We start from the raw sequence: 19,676 nt of genomic DNA on the forward strand, positions 1-19,676 counted from the left end.
ATGCACTGAAAGCATAAGAGGAAGGAAGGAGCAATTTCATCTACGCTCCCTGGCACTTCAATAAATCTATCCAATAACATTCAAAGGCTGAGAGAATATTTTACAAAAATATCAAACCATTTAAAATCAGCCAATAACAATGAGCCTGCGTAGTCTTCCAGAGGTCTCAGTAACAACTCTCTAGTGAAAAATGACTGGTAAATGCTAATATTTTAACTGTCAAAACTATACAAGTTGCTGGGCCTATGTAGAAAAAGAGGTTCTGACCTGAACTAATCTAGTCACATATTAGTAAGTGATTAGTAAGTGATTAGTAATTTTGAACTCTGGCCCCACAATACTTTTTAATCAAACTATTTCATTAGGAAATTTCCTAGAAGTAGCAAGAGCTTTGGCAGCAAATCTTCAGGATCTCATTAAAACACTTCTGCTATATCCCATTGGTTGCCTAGCCCAAAACTGCGCACATTTACTCCCACAGATTCTTGCCCCAGCCATTTTGAATCCTCTTTTCCTTATCAGGCTGATACAGACCTGAATCATCCTCTCTTCCTTCTGACAGGGGCTACAACAATGAAGGGAGAGGGGGTATGATACAACTGCTCATTGTTTCACTGCACAAAACCCTGCCACAGGGCATAGATTAACACCAAAAAATAGATGGCTGCAGCCAAAGAAAAACATTTTTCAGAATACCTCCACTTGATTAATGAAGTAATGGCACAGACCGCTATTTTACTTTCATCATGTGCTCCACATTCTATGCCACTTTTCCCCTAAAAAGTATCTGCTTCAATAGGATATCTTTTCAAATTTGTTTTCTTTCAACAGGATATCATTCCCTTAAAGTTCAGAAGTAGAAAGCTATGAATAACATGATTTGAGTCGATACCATACAGATGCCAGAGGGATAGCTGTGTTAGGGCCAATTCCTATCCAATTTTCCAGCGCTGGTGCAGTTGTGCCAATGGGGTATGCGCTGTATCCTGTGGTGGAGAGGCAGTAACTGGGGCCTTCTCAAGGTATGGGAATAGAAAGTCATATGTACCCAAAAGAGGAATAAATACGTTGTGGTACAAGCCTCTGTGGGCCCACTTTACCATATACATGAACTGGACACATGTAGTTAGAGGCATATATCCCAAGTAAAAAAGGGAAAGTTCCATACCAATAGAGGAAAAGGAAAAAGCACAATTTATGTTTGATTTTCCTTCAAACACACATTTATGCTTGGCAATATTTTTACCAACACAGCTTTTGCTTTATCCTGTGGGGGCATTTGGCATGCTGTTGTCTCCTTGGGGTAAGGGAACATTTGTTCCCTTGCCCTGGGGTAAGTCCTAGCAGCCACCATGGGTCAACTGGAACTGCACCAGCTCCATAGCTGGCGCAAGTCCATATTGACCTTTGAAGGCAGATCAAGCCACTGCCACCAGACACCCCTTGCCCTGGCCTGATTCACCCTTTTCTCTGGCCTGTCACTTCCTCATTTTGCAGCCAGCCCACGCTCACTGGAACTGCCATGTTTGTGACAGCTATAAAGCAGTTTACATGATGGAACACTCATTTGGGTGGGGTAAACAGCATAACTTAGCAGTTTGAAATATATGAAGCAAGTCTCTCTTGGGAGGAACAGGTAATTGTCAAAAGAGGTACAAGTCCCTACTTGTCACATTACCAAATGGGTTTCCTTGCATTTTAAAAAAAGTACCAACTTATTTCTGGTCTGTGAAGGGGGGCGTCCCATACCCTTCATGCTGACTGCTGGAAATATCAAATGGAACAACTTGCTGCCTCCTCAGCCCATAAAGTGCTGCTCCACTACGGGTTAGCAGTTGCTCTATAGCAGGGGTGTCCAAAGTTTTTGGTAGGAGGGCCACATCATCTCTCTGACACTGTGTTGGGGCCTGGGAAAACTAACATTTAAAATTTGAATAAATTACATAAATTTACATAAATGAATATATTAGAGATGGAACTTATATGAATGAATGAAGGTCTCGCAATAGCTCAAGACCTATAAAAGGCCTTGTGCAAAGCAAGGCCAGCCTTTTCTTTTGCTTCCACTGCTGCTTCACAGATGTGAAACAGCAAGCAGTGGAGGGAGCCCTTGACCTGCAACTTGTGCAAGAGGTTGAACAGTCGGCTGTTGTACTGAGAGTAGTTGTGTCTGGCCAGCGCAGACTTCAGCAAGTCTCTGGTGGGCCAGAGGCTCACTGGTGACTGGGGGCTCCCTGCAGGCCGGATTGGGGGTCCCTGAGGGCCACAAATAGCCCCCCAGCTGGGGTTTGAGCACCCCTACTCTATAGGGTGACCTGGCACCTATGTTCAAGTCTGTGTTTTCATGTATTACATGCTTATCTCATCCTAATTCAAAAGAACTAAAAGTAGTATACCAGATTCTTTCCCCACCCCATTTTGTCCCCACAACAACCCTGTGAGAAAGGTTAGGTTGACAGACTATTATCAAATGAAAGTCATTGAGAGATCTTCAGAACTGAAAAGGGATTTGAACCCAGTTCTCTCTGCTTATAGTCCAACCATTGTACTACACTGTCTCACATTTTAATCATAGGCAGTGTAAAATGGTCATTAGTACATGCTCCTCATAATAAAGACAAACAAAAACAATGATCCTATTTTTGTCATTAAAAATCACCCTCTTGCCCTACCCTGGAACAGGAAAAATTGTGAAAATATGAGGGAAGGAAAAAAAAGCTAAAAATAAAGTACTAGGAAACGCCTGCAGACAAGAACCCTCCATTCCAACTTGAACAGAAGAATAATTATTTAAAGCTTTTCATGAAATGCAATCAAGTCAACAATGCAAACTATTTGTCAGTAACATTCTGCTGCAGTTATTATGTAAGTGTGACCCTTGACTAATTTATGAATCAGGGAGATTTGGCACATGTCTTTATTAGTTCATCAGCTAGAGCTTCTATCCAATGACCTCATGTTAGCATACCCTGCTTACGTTAATGGAATCCGGTTCTTTGGCTAACTGCCTTCATGATTCTCCATCCTTCTAGCTGAATTTGACCAAGAGCCTATTGCTACAGTGATAAATGACACTTCAATCAGTTTATTCAACGTACCAAACCTCTCAATGTTTTGAGATGTATATTGTTAACATAAATCAAGATAGGAACTTGAAAGATCTAAAAAGTGTTTGACATCTGGCACAGTGACTCAATTAATTACTGTTGAATTAATTAGTCTGCTGGCTCCACTGAGGCAACAACCACAAGTTTAAACCCAGACTCATAATATTATGTGGAATTTGAACCAAGTATTTGAATTTGATTTAAAACAAGTATTTGATTTTCAGATTTTATTTGAGGCTGAGTAGAGGAGAGGCATAGGTTATTTCCTTGCAAGAAAAGCATACTAAATTTCTGTCATTAAGGGTAGCAATGAATGATAGCACATCTGGAGAGGTTGAAACTACAAATGCATCTGTGAAAACCAAAATCTGAAACTTACAACGTCAAGTTCATAAATACATTATTTTCTTCTGCTTATGGAAAAAAGCAGGCACAAGTACACTGTGTACACCCCTTTTTAAACCACTTTTCGGAACCTTGCAGAATCCTAGGAAAATCAGTATTCATTTTTGTTTTGTTTTTTTTCAAAAATACATGTTTAGGTTCAAAGGCACAAAGATAGGTTGCAGAAAAAAATGTGAAAACATGAATGCTATTCATATATTCATAAAATATTCAGCTATTGGAAAGCAAGATAGAAGCCCTACATTGTGTTTCTACATCTCATGGTTTCTCTAAGGCAATTTCATAATTTCAGGAGACTAGAACAACTCTTTTTAATATTGATGAATATCAGTACCAGGGATTATAACATCAGATTGACTGGAAAGGTCATCTGGAAACTGAGATCACTCATTATTAGAGGTGTTTTTTTATTTTTATTTTTTGTTAAAAACACATAAAAATACAAAACACCACATTTTGTGTTTCAAATAGCTGAATAAAAACACAAAATACCGCATTTTGGTGTTTAAGATATTCTCCAGGAATTAAAATAGATTACTTTTCCAGTTAGAAATAATACTGTGGCTGTATTTGCTGACACTGTATCACCTACCCAGTACACTTTTAAAGCATTTAAAATTAATAAAAATGAGACCTTGGAATGAGAACATGGAATTTGCTGACACTGTATCACCTACTCAGTACACATTTAAAGCATTTAAAATTAATAAAAATGAGACCTTGGAATGAGAACATGGAATAAAAACATATAACATTGCATTCTGCCTTTTTCATTGTTTTCAAATCCCGAAATCTGAAAAAACACCCTACTCATTCTAATTGCATAACATTACATAATTATTTAGATTATTGATTAATACAGTCATATATTTCAAATAGTGCAAGTGACAGTGCAATCCTAACATCATATTATAATGATAGAACTGGAACAAAATATCTATAAACAGGAAAAATCCAGGTTACAATGATGATAGTGAAGTTATGATGGCAATGTAGCCATTGCAACCTTAAGCCAATGTAACAGTTATGCCATTACAATAACTATGATGGTACAAGGGCAAAGAAATAAAAGCTGGGGGGGGGGTATGGTGGGGGAAAGTTTCAACAGCAGCCAGATTAGTCTAGATTCTATCTTCTACTATAGCTAAGTCCTGCTTACCTAGCAAAATAGTCAATGGGGACTATTAGAGATTAGGACGATTGCCCCAATGCCCTGCCTCTTCCACAACGTCCCCCTTAGAAAACCTTAAGAACATAAGAACATAAGAACAGCCCCACTGGATCAGGCCATAGGCCCATCTAGTCCAGCTTCCTGTATCTCAGCGCGGCCCACCAAATGCCCCAGGGAGCACACCAGATAACAAGAGACCTCATCCTGGTGCTCTCCCCTACATCTGGCATTCTGACTTAACCCATTCCTAAAATCAGGAGTTTGCGCATACACATCATGGCTTGTACCCCATAATGGATTTTTCCTCCAGAAACTTGTCCAATCCCCTTTTAAAGGCGTCTAGGCTAGACGCCATCACCACATCCTGCGGCAAGGAGTTCCACAGACCGATCACACGCTGAGTAAAGAAATATTTTCTTTTGTCTGTCCTAACCCGCCCAACACTCAATTTTAGTGGATGTCCCCTGGTTCTGGTATTATGTGAGAGTGTAAAGAGCATCTCCCTATCCACTCTGTCCATCCCCTGCATAATTTTGTATGTCTCAATCATGTCCCCCCTCAGGCGTCTCTTTTCTAGGCTGAAGAGGCCCAAATGCCGTAGCCTTTCCTCATAAGGAAGGTGCCCCAGTCCCGTAATCATCTTAGTCACTCTCTTTTGCACCTTTTCCATTTCCACTATGTCTTTTTTGAGATGCGGTGACCAGAACTGGACACAATACTCCAGGTGTGGCCTTACCATAGATTTGAACAACGGCATTATAATACTAGCCGTTTTGTTCTCAATACCCTTCCTAACGATCCCAAGCATAGAATTGGCCTTCTTCACTGCCGCCGCACATTGGGTCGACACTTTCATCGACCTGTCCACCACCACCCCAAGATCTCTCTCCTGATCTGTCACAGACAGCTCAGAACCCATCAGCCTATATCTAAAGTTTTGATTTTTTGCCCCAATGTGCATGACTTTACACTTACTGACATTGCAGCGCATCTGCCATTTTGCTGCCCATTCTGCCAGTCTGGAGAGATCCTTCTGGAGCTCCTCACAATCACTTCTGGTCTTCACCACTCGGAAAAGTTTGGTGTCGTCTGCAAACTTAGCCACTTCACTGCTCAACCCTGTCTCCAGGTCATTTATGAAGAGGTTGAAAAGCACCGGTCCCAGGACAGATCCTTGGGGCACACCGCTTTTCACCTCTCTCCATTGTGAAAATTGCCCATTGACACCCACTCTCTGCTTCCTGGCCTCCAACCAGTTCTCAATCCATGAGAGGACCTGTCCTCTAATTCCCTGACTGTGGAGTTTTTTCAGTAGTCTTTGGTGAGGGACCATGTCAAACGCCTTCTGAAAGTCCAGATATATAATGTCCACGGGTTCTCCCGCATCCACATGCCTGTTGACCTTTTCAAAGAATTCTATAAAGTTTGTGAGGCAAGACTTACCCTGACAGAAGCCATGCTGACTCTTCCTCAGCAAGGTCTGTTCGTCTATGTGTTTTGAGATCCTATCTTTGATGAGGCATTCCACCATCTTACCCGGTATGGATGTTAGGCTGACCGGCCTATAGTTTCCCGGGTCCCCCCTCTTTTCCTTTTTAAAAATAGACGTGACATTTGCTATCCTCCAATCTTCTGGCACCATGGCCGTTTTGAGGGACAAGTTGCATACCTTAGTCAAGAGGTCTGCAACTTCATTCTTCAATTCCTTAATAACTCTTGGGTGGATGCCATCAGGGCCCGGTGACTTATTGATCTTTAATTTATCAATGAGGTCTGAAACATCTTCTCTTTTAACCTCTATCTGACTTAACTCCTTGGTCAGGAGGGGCCGTTCGGGCAGCGGTATCTGCCCGAGGTCTTCTGCCGTGAAGACAGATGCAAAGAACTCATTTAATTTCTCTGCCATCTCTAAGTCTCCTTTTATCTCCCCTTTCCCTCCCTCACCATCCAGAGGGCCAACCGCTTCTCTGGCAGGTTTCCTGCTTCTAACATATTTGAAGAAGCTTTTATTATTCCCCTTAATGTTGCTGGCCATGCGTTCCTCATAGTCTCGCTTGGCCTCCAATATCACCTTCTTACATTTCTTTTGCCACAGTTTATGTTCCTTTTTATTCTCCTCATTAGGGCAAGACTTCCATTTACGGAAGGAAGCTTCCGTGCCCTTCACAGCTTCTCTAACTTGGCTGGTTAGCCATGCGGGCACCCTCCTGGATTTAGTGGAACCCTTCTTTCTTTGCGGTATACACCTCTGCTGGGCCTCTATTACTGTTGTTTTAAGCAGCCTCCATGCACTCTGGAGAGATTGGACTCTTTTTACCCTCCCTTTCAACCTCCTTCTAACCAGCCTCCTCATTTGAGGGAAGTCCGCCCATTGGAAGTCAAGGGTTTTTGTTAGAGATTTGCCTGGTATTCTTCCCCCAACGTGCACGTCAAAACGGATCGCAGCATGATCACTGTTCCCCAATGGCTCAGTAACGTTTACATCTCTAACCAGGTCCTGCGTACTGCACAATATTAAATCCAGAGTCACCTGTCCTCTGGTGGGCTCCATGACTAGCTGATCTAAGCCACAGTCATTTAGCACGTCAAGAAATCCTGTTTCCTTATCGTGACCAGAACACAAATTGACCCAGTCAATATGAGGATAATTGAAGTCCCCCATGATTACAACCCTGTCCCTCCTTGTCACCTCCCTGATCTGTTTCCTCATTTCAAGGTCCCTATCCGATTTCTGGTCTGGAGGACGATAGCACACCCCCAGTATTACATCGCTGCACAAGCCTGGTAATTTAACCCACAGAGATTCTACGGTGGAGTCGGACCCACCTTCAATCTCTACTTTGCTGGATTCTATCCCTTCCTTAACATAAAGGGCCACCCCACCTCCAACACGCCGCTGCCTGTCCCTCCTGTAGAGTTTATAGCCCGGGATTGCGGTATCCCACTGATTCTCCGCATTCCACCAGGTTTCCGTTATGCCCACTATGTCAATAACGGGAAACCTTGATAATAACTAAAAATCGGAAACGTTGATAATAACGGAAACCTTGATAATAACTAAAAATCTAAACAGGAAGTATAATGCTTCTTTTATGGTGTAATTCAAAAGGAGCCAGGCGGTAGCAGAACACACATTCTGCAGCGTGTGGAATGTTGTAAAACAGCTAGCGCCAGCTGTAAAAAGTGCACTGGCAGCATGTGCTCTGCTGGAGCACCAGTGGGAAGGCTTGAAACTTCCTGCATTCCCCAGAGCAGACAGAAGAAGCCACAAATGAAGGTAAGGTAGAGGAGGAGGAAGCAACACAGGGTGGGGGAAGGGTGGAACAGGAGAGGAATGGGATGTCGGTGGGGTGGAGGATGGGTGGATCGGGTACAGGAAGGGGGCAGGTTTGGCAGCAGCAGCCACATCCTAGCCCTCTTCCCAGACCTGACTGCACAGCACAAAAGCAAAGCAAAAGCAAACATTTGCAACACCCCTGGGTCAGCACAAGTGAGTTGTGCCAGCCTAACCCAGGGGTTAGGATTGCGCTGCAAGGGCCGAATCCTATCCAATATTCCAGTGCTGGTGCAGCTATGCCAAAGGGTCATGAGCTGAATCCTGTAGTGGGGAGATAATCATAGAGGCTATCTTCAAGGTAAGGGAACAAATGTTCTCAGGGCTACGCTGCAGCTGGAAAGGTGCTGGAAAGTTGGACAGGATTGGGCCCTAAGGGTACAATCATGACTACGTAGAGGTAAGTTCCATTATATTCAGTGGGACTTATACCCAGGAATGTGTGTCTAGGATTGCAGCCCCAGTCAATCAGGGATCACATAGGTAGCCCACTGACATCATCTCATCACATGGACAAATTGGGCTATCTGACAATGAAACAAAGCCAAAACAGAGTAAAGGCCCCTGTGCCTCTGTAGCAGTCCTTAGGTTATAAATAGTTGCCCTCCTCAAATTTGTTATGTCCCTTATTATGATTTTATTAATTATTTTTATATATTGAATATTTTAATCTTAATCGTAAGCCACCTACTGGAGTGGGAAGTTCCCATTCCAGTTTAGAATTGGGTTGGTTGTCCAAAACTATGACCTGGCACAAATATTTATCATAAATTATCTAGCTGAAAACTTCAAAATAGCACTATTCCCCAAAGTACACAATGGTATTTCATTACAGTCTTCCATCTTCCAGTAAATCCTCAATTTAACGAAACTTGATTTAATAAACTTTAGAAAAAATGGACGTTTTCTTCTTCATTAAAAACTAGTCATATGTTTTGCACATACATGTCTCCATTTATTGAGTTAAATGAATTTGAATTTAACAGATAGCCCTTCCTCCCAAAAGTCCATTAAAATGTGGGTTCACTATAGTCATAAATGACAGTTCTTAACAAGCAGCAAACAATATTTCAGCATTCAAGGTATCTTACGTACCAGTGAGTTGTTATTCAAATCCATCTTCCCAACAAATGGTCCCCAGGTTGTTCCAACTGGAAGTTGCTGTCGACTCTGAATCTTCCGCTCCCCATCTCTCTGGAATACCTCCAATTCCCCTACGAAACAAATAAAATGAATAGTGCTTAGAGCATCTCCACTTGAGTCACACAACAAACTTACCCACCTCCATACGTGCAAGCTGTGAGCAATCATGAGAGTGTCCATAAAATGGGAATTTAACTTGTTGGAGAGGAAGCTGATCCTCTCAAAGTTGATATATCTTCTCAAAGTTTCTATCTTATGCTTATTCTCATTATATTCAAGTTTTGTTTATAAAGTCCATCATGTTTCCTCTGATTCTTTTGTCATGCCAGTCAGGTTTTCAGAAGATGTTTTTGTTTCTATGGCTTTTGAAAATGAAGGATGTAAGAATTGTTCAGATATTAAAGTAAGGATTGGTCGCCAGGGTTGTGGGAAAATTAAGCACAACATGAATAATGTGGGTCTCTAACATATAACATGAAATATACAAATTCAACACATAGCATTCCACATTGATACCAAACAGAAGTTATGGACAGGGCTGTATATATTCCACAACTATATCATGCCATTATTGAATTCAATAGAATGCCAATAATTCAGAATTGTGAGAAGCTGGGTTTTTTGGTGTGTTTTTTTTAAAATTAAAAGTCAAGTATCTAGCTCAATGGCTTTTAGGTTTCTAGCCCATAAACTTGAAAGTATGTGTAGAATCCCTGAAGCACAACTTCAGCCAGACGGAAAAGTGGAAGTGGCCTTTCTTAGGACCACTGTTTTCTATAATTCCGGTTGTTTCGAACTGGCAGCTTCAGATCTTCAGGCATACAAGGCGGCAGCTCTACCAATTGAGCCAGACCTCCTGCCTGTTATGTTTCCCATAATGGCCAAATAGATGCCTCCAGGATGACACTGATATTATGCAGCAGATCAGTTTTGGCTACCTGATGGTATCACTGTGGCAAACTCTTTACAATGCCCTCATTCTGAATGGAATTTTATTCCCTTTGTTGAGGTAACATTGCTGACGTTCTCCATTATGATGATAATATAACAACAACAACAACAACAGGTATTTATATACCGCCTTTCTTGGTCTTCATTCAAGACTTTATTCAAGGCGGTTTACATAGGCAGGCTTATTTAAATCCCTTATTAAACAGGGATTTTTACAATTTCAAAGAAGGTTCTTTCTTTCAAGAACCACTACATTCAGGTGTTTCATTCCGATCTGGCTTCACATTCTGGCCTCCATCCTCCCAGGCTCAGAGCAGACGGAATAGCTCGGCTTCAGCTTGTCAGCTGCTTCAAGGTCGCACAGTGCCGGTGGCCTCGAACTGGCGACCTTGTGGATGTTATCTTCAGGCAGACGGAGGCTCTACCCTCTAGACCAGACCTCCTGCCCACATACAACAATGGAGAAAATCTCTCACTACTCTGTGGTGGTGGTAAGGAGGAGGGGCAGAAGGAAGTCCAACAGGACAAGGATCACCATTGCCACCACTGCCTGCTATGATCTTTAAAAGTCAACTGTTTCCCTCAGAGAGCTACCAACAATTTCAGAAAAGGGAATTATGTTTTAAACCAAACATGACCAACTTTGAGTTCCTCTTAGGAACTAAAAAGGCAGCATACAAGTATAAATAAAGAATATTTGCCATGTTGCACTGGCAATGTCATGCCCTCCAGATCTGCAAGACTTTCATCCTGATGTAGTTCAGGTCTTACATAACTAACAAAGACAAAATGGAATTGTCTACGTTCTACTGCAACTAATAAACTTCTCTTGCCTCAGTCTGACATGGGAACATCAGCTGGCTTAACAATGGAGACATGTTCTCTCTTTTGCTCAAATTCACCCCTTTGGGGACACTTTTATATCATTTTACAAAGAGATGTGAAAAGAGGTAAGGGGGTAATTTTCACAGAGGGGCACAGAAGCATTAATGAAAAGCAACACCCACCAACTCACCTCAGCTCAGAACTGTGAACTACAGGTCCAACCTTGTTATACACTGATTTTTTTATACACAGATTTGACTCAACACGAATGGCCACTGCAAATGAGAAGGAATGTACTGATCCCTGGAGAAAGGGAAAAATGCATCCCTTTAAAATCACAGTTTTAAAAATCTGCTTTTCTTACTGTTGGAGAGAGAGAGAGAGAGAGAGAGAGAGAGAGAGAGAGAGAGTCATTTAAGCAATCATTCCATTCTTCATCTGAGCCAGGCAAAGGCAGGGGGTCCTTCGCATTTCTAGTTGCTGACTGCCTCTCTACAACAGTAAGAAAAGTTGTTTTTAAACCACAATTATAAAAGGACACATTTTTCAATTTTTTTAAACTGCTTTTAAACACATTTTATGGTATCAGCAGGAAGTCCCAGAATCAAACCCCTGCGGATGTCGAGACATGACCTTATTAGGAGCAATGGAGGGGCAAGAAACCTGGAAGTGGGTCTTTAAATCTATTTTTACACTGTTTTTTTAATCCACAGATTTTTTTTTATCCACTAGGGGTTCTGGAACGGAACCCTAGCGGATAACGAGACACAGCCTGTATTTAACTATTTTCTTACAGAAAATTATATGCACACGGACACATGTGGTAGCATTTCACCTACATAAAGATGAAACTGCAGTTTGTCTGCCTTTACACATTAAAAGCAAGCATGTCTATGGACATGTCACATTTAACCAGATACCAGATACCAGAGGAATCATGAGAATCTTTGAAAACCCTTTTAAAAAAATAATTCAGCCTCCCTTTCTGCCACTGACATTTTTCATTTGAAAAGGGTTCAGACTCAGTCAAACAGTGACTCCTTATCTATACCTGTGGATTTACAAGCAGGCCTGTCTTTTAATGGATTAAGAACGACAAACTTAGGGCAGATCATTCAGTGATAACCAAACATCTAGCAAAGTTCCCAGCTGCACAGAATGATGCTATTCTTTTAAAGCAGGGAACAGTCATTAACAGGGCTATTTGAAGGATGTTTAGGCAGGATATAGAGCTGCAAAAGGCAACCAATAAGGAATTTCCTTTTCCTTGTTCAGTTGTATTACTGAATTGGTAAACATCTACGTTACTTTCCTCTCTTATTGTTATAGATTTAATAACTCATCAGAATGATACAATGCAATTTATGAATCTGCACCCTTATATTTGGGTAACTCCAGGGGGCTACTCGTTCTCATACTCCATCTCTTAAATTAGACAAAATAAATGTACATCGATTCCTATAGCACAGAAGGCGTGAATGTGCTTGAATGTTATTACATCCAGTATTAAGCAGAAACCCCTTAACATCAAGGACAAGTCATAATTGCAGTCAAAAATATACTTGTGTCAGCAGAATTCAGTAGATTTCAATGATCCACTGTAGTGATTCCCAAAGTGGTGGGTTGCCACACCCCATAAGGAACCAAAACTGAGCAATTCCTCCTTAAGGGGAGTGGCCCAATAATGGGTATCCTGACAGCACCACAGTGATCATGCTACCTTGGGGACCCTGGGGATTTTGCCCTAACTTGCAGGATCCTGCTCCATTTGGGGATTAGAGCACACTTCTAGTTTTCAAGCAAAAAACAATAGTGATTGAAGTATCCAGGTTGTTGGAAGTATCCAGGCTTACATTTCTGTTCTCCTGTTCTCTTACTTGCTTCCAGCTCTAGTGCTACCACATTGGCACATCTAGTCTGGCTTTCTTTCTCAGAGTGAGATCATTTAAAGTAGAGATGTATTTGAATTTGGAACCTTCTGCATGCAGAGCATGTATTCTACTACATTCATTCACATGGACGTGGATGTATATGTTGAGGAAAATATATTGTGTAGACTGGCAGTTATAGCAATCATTGCAATACAGCACTAAAGATAAGTTGCTTACCTGTAGCTGATGTTCTTCAAGAGGTTATCTGTGCAGTCCCATGCAGAGTAACTTTTACAAACACAAGCACTGAAGCCTGGGAACTAGTATTCACCCAAAGGGAGGGCTGCCTGCAGTGTTCCCTCTAAGCTGCACAGCTCAAAACAGTTCCTCGAAGACTGGCTTTCCCAGAAATCTGGCAATTATATCACCACTGAGCATCAGGAGATACCACCCATGCTATCACAGAATTGGTCTGCGCAATGGTATGGACCCCTTAGAAGGACCCCTTGCCTAAAGGGATAAGACAAGGGCCTTCCCACTGTTCCCACTCTAAATGCTGCAGAACAAACAAGTTCCAGTAGTGAGGAAAGAAAACAGGTTGTGTCACAGATGATCACACAAAGAGCATCAATTACAGGAAAGCTGTCTTTCTTGTTTGTGATATCTTTGCAGTCACAGCAATGAGAAATTATCCCATTAGTAAGCTGATGTACTTGCTGATGGCTGTCTTCAAACTGTGGAGGATGCTGGGACCACAAAGAAAACCAAGCAAACAGAGATTGTTCTTGCTGGATCATTGGGAGAAGTCCAGGTAATGACCACTGAGACAGAACAGAGATTGTATGGGTTGTAAGGACACTGGTCCCTTTACCTGGCACGTTAATCATTGGGGAAGGAACCAGACTCATGATGCTTGGCAGAGTGCAGGAGATTCATGCTGTCACAGGGCATGTAGACAGGGCATGCAGGCATGTAGAATTGGGTGGAGGACCAGAAACTGTTGCTGTCGAGACACGGTATCCCCATTTGCTATGAGGATGCCGAAGTAAGTAGTATCAGTAACTCTGCAGTTACTGTGCAAAAACAAGAACTGATTCTAATGTTTAGAGTCAAACCTTAAAACTCAATAAGGCCCATTTCACTTCACTGCAGAGAGAGGCATTCTGGAGAGGACATTTTTCAGAATGTGCATGAAGGATGCTGGTGCTGGAACATAAGAGAAGAGACTCACTATCCTCTTCAGAACAGACTGTCAAGGCACAACCACCTCTATCCTTGTAGAAACTAATGACATATTGGGAATAAAGTAGACATGAAGCCAAGGTCCTATCTCTAGAGGTCTGGGCTGAGCCCTGGGTGAGACCTCAGAGGGACAGAACATCAGCATCAGATGAGGAAAGGATTACTCTGAAGTTACACAGAGGTCTCGGAGACTTTGTGACCAGATAGCAGATGGCTCCCATTGCTTTTTCTTGTTCTTAGGCACGTGTTCGTTGTCCAGGAGTTCCAAGTACTTTTGGTCTTTTGGCTTCTTAGGAGTTCAAGGAAATCTTTGAGGCCAAAGTTGTCTTTTCCTGGTGTGCGTGCATGTGCGCGCGCACGCGCGCACACACACACACACAAGGTGTGCAATAAGAATTTCTATTTGAAACTTTAGTTCAAGGCTCTAATGCAGTGGTTCCAAAACTGGGGGTCATGACACACCAAGGGAACTGGAAATGGGCCATTCTCCTTGATGGGAGTGGCCCAGGGATGGGTACCCCAACTGCACTGCAGCAGTCGCAGCACTGTGGGGAACCAGGGGCTTTTAATCTCATGCTGGTCTCTCGCAGGGGGAATGGAGGGGGACTGCGAAGATGAGGGCTGCGGAGAGGGGCCTCCACACTCTGCTACACACCTATTAATGTTATTTCAAGGCTCACTTTTGTGAAAATGTTCTTGCTTTACAGGGTTGCTATAAGCCTACAAGCTTACAGCAATGAGCAGGCTGCCTCCTGATAGCCTGAATGCTTCAAAAAAACATGATCAAGATTAACAGGAAGAGGAATTAACTTCCACTTCCTGTTAATCTCAATTGCACCGCTTGAAGCATTCAAGCTGCCAGGAGGCAGCCTGCTCGTCGCTGTAAGCCTGTAGGCTTATAGCAACCCTGTACAGCAAGAGGGGGGGGGAAGGGAGTAAATTCCCCACAGATACAGGGGCACAGCTGCAGTTGTTGCTTCGATCTCAGAAATTAAAAAATAATAAAGGTGATACATTCTAGTGAACTACACGTACTCGGAGAATCTCCTTGCCAGCCAGATTGAACTAAAACCTCTTATGCCATCTTAGCTCCCAATGGGGCCAGGAAAGGATGATAGGATAGAATCAGGCATCTTCAAGCATTCTTTTGAACAGCTGCTTTGAATGTCCAGGAGGCACATAAAGCAGAGTATGTATGTATCTATGTATGTATGCATCTATGTATGTATGTAGTATAAACAAATAAACAAACTTGAAACCTGTCCTTGAGGGGTTTTGATATTGAATTCATCACTTGAGCTGGATATATTTTCAACCTATTCAACCTCTGTTCATTCAATCCCAGTTTCTTCACTAAATGTCACAACACACAATTCCAATTTTGCTTGAAGAACAGGCAGAGGTATGGGAATTCTCTGATTTCCGGTGGTTTGAATTGAATTGGTTTAATTGAATGTATATCATTCTCCATCCTGCATAAATACACTTAAGAAACCAGAATAGTACTTTTGTTGTCTCTGCAGTACATTCCTAGAGCTCATCACTGCATGCGTGAAATATTCAGCAAGAAGTATAACTAAAATGCCTTTGTCATGACTACACTCACAAGTCTCAGGTTGCAATCCTATTCACATTTGTTTAGAGTAAGCGTCACTGAAATGTATGGATAGGACTGCATCTTCCAAGTTTTGGAAATTAATTACAAAGTCAGAATCATGGATGTTTCATTTTCACTTAAAGGCTCACAGCAAGGTTTTCTCCCTCTTGCTCATTCTTCAAGACCATACATATTTCTGTCTTGCTGAGTACGTTTGTGCAAAATATGTTAGACCCATAGTACGCACTAATCAATTTTGGTAAAAGATAATGCCACTAGAGCTGTGGGCTATTCCTCTTATCTTGTTGATATAGCATACTTTTAAAGTCTGTGATTACTCAAAGACTTATGATAGCTGCACTGTAAAAGAAGCCCCAAGTCATGGATCACTAGCTCAGCTACAAAACATCCCATGGCTTTTAAGATAATCAGCCCACCTTGGTAGATACTGGGCCAGAATGCAAGGGTTCCGCTGTAGCAGATTCATTTCTATGTATTTGTGTCCAAGTGTGTGTGTGTGTATATGAATGCCTGAAAATACCTACTTTTAAAAACCAGAATACAAGATACTGAAATAAAGTACTGAAATTGATCTGTAGAATGTTGATACAGTTTTTCATGGGTCCAACACCACAGGCTGACAACAACTACAGTGGGTATAATTTTAAAAATGTTACATTCTGAACATAAGTTATTTGATTTACACTCTAGAAACAAATATACCCAGGGCTGAATGTCATCATTAGAAGTAATCTGACTTATCCAAACGCAACTAGATTGCATCACAGCGGTGGTCCTGGCGGTTTTCCAGCCAGGGGTTACTATCTTACCTGCGACTCAGAAGTGATTGTGGTGATGTCACTGTGACTGCAATTACCACCGGCGCACCACCTCCTCCGTTCCCCCTTTGAAAAAGGGAGGAGGGACAAGACAGCCCATGCTCCGAAGGAGTCATTTGCGCTGCTTCAAGTGGTGCGGAAGGGTCTAATGGAGCTTTTTCACACCAATGGAAGTGACCCAGGAGGTGTGCACCGCCCGCCTCCTGGGCACCTTCCGGCAGCGCAGAAAAGCTCCAAAGGAAGAAAGGGGAGAAGGAGAAAGCTCCGAAGGAAGAAAGGGGAAGAAAGGAGGGTGGCCCTCAGATTGGCGTGGAATCAAGCTGACAATGGCTTTACTCCAGAAGCTACTGTTGGCATGGATCCCAACCACTTCAAAACCTGGTGGTAGGGGGTGGGTTGCAGTGCCACTCCCCTGGGCTCCTAAATTCATGGCACTCAGGGCATTTGCACCCCCTGCCCCCTGGGTCCATCACTGATGCATCTGAATTTCAGAAAAATGTCTAAACTTGATGCAAAAGGAGTGTATGGAAGCATCTGTCTACTATTTTTGTTTCATAACAAACTATGTTCAATAGCTGCTGCTGTTAATCTGTCTGAAAATAGCCAATAAAAATAAGTGGGGACTGGGAATTTAAAACGTTAATATTTAACTTTAAACAAGGTTATGAAATAGAAAAAGCTGATAATCTAATAATATAGTGTAAATAGTCATCACCCAGTGGTTTTAGCTTGTACTAAATGAGAATCCTATCTGAGACTTATTTCTGAGTAAACATGTATGAGAACTTTCTATAACATTATGTTACAGCTTCATCATAAATATAAGTTATACATAGAAGTTATATAGGCATGCTTGTGTATCTGCAGGGGATCTGTTTCAGGGACCCCTTCATGGATACAAAAACCACGGATATGGGAAATGCCCCCATGTGCCCATTAACTTTATTAAAAGGCTTACCAATAAGCATTTCTTGCTTTAAACAGGGTGCGATAAGCATTCAAGATTATAGCTAAGAGAGCAAGTTGTTGGCAGCCTGAATGCTTGACGAAAATACACCTATTGCTAAACAGAAACTGCTTCCTGTTTAGCGTTGGGTCTATTTTTGTTAGGCATACACACTGCCAGCAGCCTGCTCTCTTTGCGCTATAATCTTGAATTCTTATAGCACCCTGTTCAAAGCAAGAAATGCTTACTGTTAAACCTTTCAATAACGTTAATGAGCATGCGGGGAGGCACACCTTCTCCCCCCCCCAGATCTGCGGATAATTGAAACTGTGGACACCAGATCCGTGGATACAGGGGCCCACCTGAATTGTAATGGAGGCAACTGAGAGCCAATGTGGTACACCAGGGGTGCTCACACTTTTTTTGGCTCGAGAGCTACTTTGAAACCCAGCAAGGCCCAGAGATCTACCAGAGTTTTTTTTTACAATGTTCGCGCCATCATAACATATAACATTTATGTGTACAATGTATGTTGGTGTACCTTGAGCCCCACTGAGTATAACAGGACTTACTCCTGAGTAGACATGCCTAGGATTAGGCTGTGAGGCTGCAATCCTAGCCACACTTACCTGGGAGTAAGCCCAATTGAGTACAATGGGCCTTACTCCCGGCGTTTCCTCCCAGAGGCACCTGAAGGGGGGGTCGGCACTCCGCGATCTACTCATTTTGCCTCGCGATCTACCGGTAGATCGCGATCCACCTATTGAGCACCCCTGTGGTACACTGACTAGAGCACTGAGCTTGGTCACTGGAAAACTTCAGCTCAAATCCTTGTTTACTGTTTATTCCTCAACAAGACACAACCTTTCATCTTAACTACCTCACAGGATTATTGCAAAAGTATCCCCCCCCCATGAAAGGGCAGGCCCTTAATACATAGGTTTCATACTGTCGCATATCCTGAAGTGAGGTTAACTTTTAAAATCTTTGTTTCTTAAAATTTATAGCTTATTTATATTCTCAGACCTTGGAAGATTCAAATAAGGGCGAACAATGCCTTGAGTGATTATTTATTTAGGCATTTATATTGTTTGGTAGTCCCTATTTCAGACTGCATGCAATGATACAGAGAAAATAACTAAAATTATCTGCAGAAATTTTAAATTCCTGGATTCGTTAATGAATACTATAAACCACGCTAAATTTGCATACAGAAAAGAACATGTTTCTGCAGTGCTATCTTAAAAGAAGCATTTAATTCTGTGGATTTTATAGGCCTGCCATACTACAGCCTGGCAACAGGGTCTCTCTCCCAAAATCCCCACCACCCTCATCCTGCCCCCTCCACTGCCCCACAGTATGCAACTCTCTGAGCCATATTAAACTATAGTTGTGAGCATAAACTTGAAATACTGCATTCTCTGTTCAAGTACTACAGTCAAACCCAGATAAATCAGACTAGCCATTCAGTGATCTTATCCCTCCTGACTCTTTAATAAATCGAACCTTGTAAGTTCACACTGTAGGAAGCTGTCACTAAATGAAATTGTGACCTTATCCGTTGTGTGAACTTATCCTGCTGACAACTACATTTATTGCAGGGATAAGCAAGATTAAGAAAAAACCCACCACATACTTTTGATAATTGTGATCATAGTTATATGTATCTCTAATAGATGACATTGTCTTTTGATGGTTTCCTAGCGATTTGCCCATGATGAGCATCCGGCCAAAGAAAAATGTGCTTCATAGGTAAGTGCTCGGGCCACTGGCAGGCTGCATTAGAAGTTCAGGAAGAAGAGGTACTGCGTGACAGCCTTGAATCAGAAGCTATTAGCCAAACACAAAGAGCTCTGAATTAGTGTGTAATTGCACTGGAATAGATAACATAATGGAGGTGGCAAAACAGCAACATTCCCTCTTCACAGGATTCATTCAGGGTTCTATAACAAGAAACACCTAACACAGAGACAGTGGGAACTTAAAGCACTTTACACTTAAAAGAACTTTACACTCTCACACAACACCAGAACCAGGGGATATCCACTAAAATTGAGTGTTGCGTTAGGACAGACAAAAGAAAATATTTCTTTACACAGCGTGTGGTTGGTCTGTGGAACTCCTTGCCACAGGATGTGGTGACGGCATCTGGCCTGGATGTCTTTAAAAGGGGATTGGACAAGTTTCTGGAGGAAAAATCCATTACAGGTTACAAGGCATTATGTGTATGTGCAACCTCCTGATT

The 19,676-nt window shown here is 42.1% G+C and overlaps 1 protein-coding gene across 2 annotated transcripts in view; it reads right to left on the reverse strand.

Moving 5' to 3' along the window:
• ZFPM2 (zinc finger protein, FOG family member 2) overlaps positions 1-19,676 on the reverse strand; it is a 422,481-nt gene that overhangs the window by 230,615 nt on the left and 172,190 nt on the right. For both annotated transcript variants that reach the window (XM_066626503.1, XM_066626502.1), the window contains one exon: positions 9,113-9,231. In XM_066626503.1, coding sequence (XP_066482600.1) covers positions 9,113-9,231 — 119 coding nt within the window. The remainder of the gene's footprint in view (positions 1-9,112; positions 9,232-19,676) is intronic.

The sequence above is a fragment of the Tiliqua scincoides genome, chromosome 4, assembly GCF_035046505.1.
Source record: "Tiliqua scincoides isolate rTilSci1 chromosome 4, rTilSci1.hap2, whole genome shotgun sequence".
NCBI classification, from domain to species: Eukaryota; Metazoa; Chordata; class Lepidosauria; order Squamata; family Scincidae; genus Tiliqua; species Tiliqua scincoides.